The following is a 3,308-nucleotide window of genomic DNA, read 5'->3' on the forward strand; positions in this document are numbered from 1 at the left end:
TGCATGTAATGTCCTCTAATGGTAAAAAATTGTTTTATATTGTCATTAGATTCTTCACGACATCCTTTTTTTTTATCAATGGTGTGCGTTTAATGATTCTAGAAAGATTTTAAACAGAACAATATTTTTCTCTCTCTTTTCTCTCTTCACCCCGACAATTCAAATTTCAAGGTGGTCTCCTTTGTTGGGGATATTTGAGTATCAATGCTCATTCTTTTGATTTGTAATTTTATCCTTGGCTTTTTTTGTAGGTTTTTGTTTTATATTTCAATTCCATCCTTTAATTTATTTTTTTTGTCCTTTTCTTTTTCAAATTTGATCTTAGTTTTTTTTTTTTAAAATTGATTCTTATTTTTTGAGTGGTTTCTTTTTTTATTTTTTTATAAAATTAATTTTATTTTTCAATTTAGATCTTCAATCCAAAATTATCTGTCTTTTCTTTTTTTAAAATTAATTTTTATTTTTTAAATTGTTATTTCATGTTTTTTTAGCAAGATAAAGCACAAGTCACGTAGCTAGTAACTATTTGTAGGGTGATGGGAGCTGTATAGAAAGAGACTTATGCTTACTTCACCTCCTTCCTCCTATCTTGCTCTTCCTTATCTTCCTTAATCTTTTTCTTAATTTCATTCATTCACTCACTCCCAACTAGAGAGAACAGAGAGATGGGGAATTGTCAAACCATAGATGCTGCAGCGTTGGTTATACAGCACCCAAGTGGGAAGATAGAGAGGCTATATTGCCCTGTTAGTGTTAGTGAGGTGATGAGAATGAACCCTGGTCATTATGTTTCTTTGATTATTCCATTGCCTGTATCTGGGGATCAAGAAAACCAAGACCACGTCAAAACTGTGCAGTTCACCCGTGTTAAGCTTCTCAGGCCGAGCAATACTCTTGCACTTGGTCATGCTTATCGACTTGTTACTACTCAAGGTTAGAATATATATAGCTAGAATGCTGCTGCTTGTGATTATTGATTAGTCCTTCAAAACTCCATCTATGATGCTTCTTCTGATTAACCAAGATCTGTCGTATATGGGTATAAAAATCTGATTAATTTTCATTTTCCGACGTGGTTGTAGAAGTTATGAAGGTGCTACAGGCAAAGAAGTACGCAAAATTGAAGGGACAGCAGCAGCCAGAATCGAAGAACAAGTCACAGCTGCAGGTCGCACCAGAGAAGAAGCAAAGTACAGATTGCGAGACAAGAAAGAAGTCTAACATAGAGAAGGATTACAGGGTATCTCTCTCACTCACACCCGCTCTTGGTCTCTCTCAATTCCTCTCTCCAATCAAGTTTATTTTGCAGCAAGAAATTTTTCAAATTATCAAATAATATAATCTTGCTTCATGAGCATCATTATAACTGGGTGAAATTGTTTTCGCTTGTGTTTCTCATTTCTCTTTTCCAAACCAAATACCAACTGATGTTCAGATAAAATGCACAAATTAGGAAACAAAAGCAGAATATGAAGACAGGAGTAGCTATATGTTTGCCCGTAATTTTGGTACTTGTTGTGTAAGATTAAGAGCACCTATAAGCAAGAAATTAAAGATAGTTGATTGCATAATGTTTCAGCCCTAATCATAAATACTGACCACTCTAATGATGCTGTGATAATTCAGGTGTCCAAACATGAAAGACATCGACACAGGATGCCATCAATTAACTCTGCCTCCCTAAGGTCAAAGTCATGGCGCCCCTCTTTACAGAGTATCTCTGAAGCTGGGAGCTGATGGTATGTCAAATTGCAACCTGCCTTGTAGCCAATAAAAAGTGCAATAGATTGCTTCCATTATTTACAGATTTTGGCCATATATGGACAGATGCACACCATGTATTCAGTATTTTCTTATACACAGCAAAATAGAGTCACTCAACCAATGGAGGTGGGCAGTCATCTGTACCATCGTCAACTAGAGCTCCTAGCAGAAAAAATATTTTCGAGTAATAATCTCCCTGTATAGCTACAAAAGAAGCAATGGATCTGATATTGTTTACAATTATAGTTTATGTTGCCTCCATATTCTCTGCCTTTATGGTCGATGACTGGGAACAGAAATGCAAAGACAACAAGGAAAAATATCTTAAAATTAAAAAAAAAATCGATTTGGTAGGTTTGAGTTCCTGACTTCTCAATCCTGATCACCATAGTTTTGAGCCCATAATAGAGATGCCCTTGCAGCCGAAGGAGCTCCAGGAAAAAAGTTTTCCTCGAGAGAAACCAACGCATCTGTGAATGGCTCCACCATTAAAGTCTCAGATCCTCCATAGTCCTTGTGCAAGAAGTCACTGAATATCTGGTTCCAACACTACAAGCTAGTCAGCATTAACATAAAATGTGAATCTTCTGCTTTTTACTTGTAGCATCAAACAATCAGGCAGCATATAGAGACATTGGGCCAAACAAGCACAGAACGTTGGAATCAATCGGTGGAAGTTGTCACGATAATATTCCTAGTTGTCAGGTCGGATATTTCGTGTGGGAGTCAATTATTAAAATGTTATCGAGTCAAGCAAATGCAAGGCTCCTATATAATCAGAAAAAGAAAGGATGTTTGACTATGTTTGAAGAAACGAGTACTTCGAAAAACCATTAATGAAAGGAGTTAGGAGTTGATGAAATTAAGCAAGTTGTATGGCCCCAAAGAAATAGAAAATGGCTTAAATGATTATGATTAACATCATTCTCTATCAGTTATGTAGCCTTGTAATAACAATAGCTAAGGCTTTAACTCCATTGTTAGACAGCACTCTCTCCATCAGCCTAGTAAAAAGATCTGCAATGCAAAATATAAAAGGAGGATACAAAAGTTGCCTTTTCCTCGCCACTGCACCCATGCCTTTGTAACAGCATGCAGTTGTTCATTTGCATCATTTCCCAAAGACGTTCGTCTTGTTCATTTTCAATAACAGAGTCTGGCATTTCTTTCAGATATCCTATTAAGTGCTCCAAGATTAGAATTGTTCCTTTTTCGAAAATCTATACAAGATAGAAAATTTAACTATAAATATCTGTCAACTATAATGTTTTAAATTTGACACCCAAAACACCAGAGAAGAGAAGGGGGGCTACTTTAAGCTGGTAAAGGATCACGGCATTTAATCATGAAGCTCTACCGTGCATGAGAGCAACAGAACCCTGATGGTTTACATAGCTCCCTGTAGCTAGATTTTGTTGGATTTTTAAATGTCATGTACACAAAGAAAATAATAATAAAAATTATATGGAGTTTTTAAATCCTATTAGACAGATTTAGAGTTGTTTAAAAATTTATTATTTAAAGATTTGATCTTTTATGGTTTT

At 35.5% G+C, this 3,308-nt stretch overlaps 1 protein-coding gene across 2 annotated transcripts; it reads left to right on the forward strand.

Moving 5' to 3' along the window:
- The first annotated feature begins 513 nt into the window (after positions 1-513).
- Positions 514-2,626, forward strand: LOC133696920 (uncharacterized). 2 transcript variants are annotated; one of them, XM_062119218.1, is made up of 4 exons: positions 514-933; positions 1,083-1,240; positions 1,627-1,739; positions 2,369-2,626. In XM_062119218.1, the coding sequence occupies exons 1-3, from the start codon at positions 666-668 to the stop codon at positions 1,735-1,737; spliced, it is 537 nt and encodes a 178-aa protein (XP_061975202.1). In that variant the 5' UTR covers positions 514-665; the 3' UTR covers positions 1,738-1,739; positions 2,369-2,626. The 2 variants fall into 2 exon arrangements, with proteins under 2 accessions (XP_061975202.1, XP_061975201.1); XM_062119217.1 differs by lacking the exon at positions 2,369-2,626 and adding an exon at positions 1,828-2,025.
- The last annotated feature ends 682 nt before the right edge of the window (positions 2,627-3,308 follow it).

Source organism: Populus nigra, chromosome 6 (genome assembly GCF_951802175.1).
Source record: "Populus nigra chromosome 6, ddPopNigr1.1, whole genome shotgun sequence".
NCBI lineage: Eukaryota > Viridiplantae > Streptophyta > Magnoliopsida > Malpighiales > Salicaceae > Populus > Populus nigra.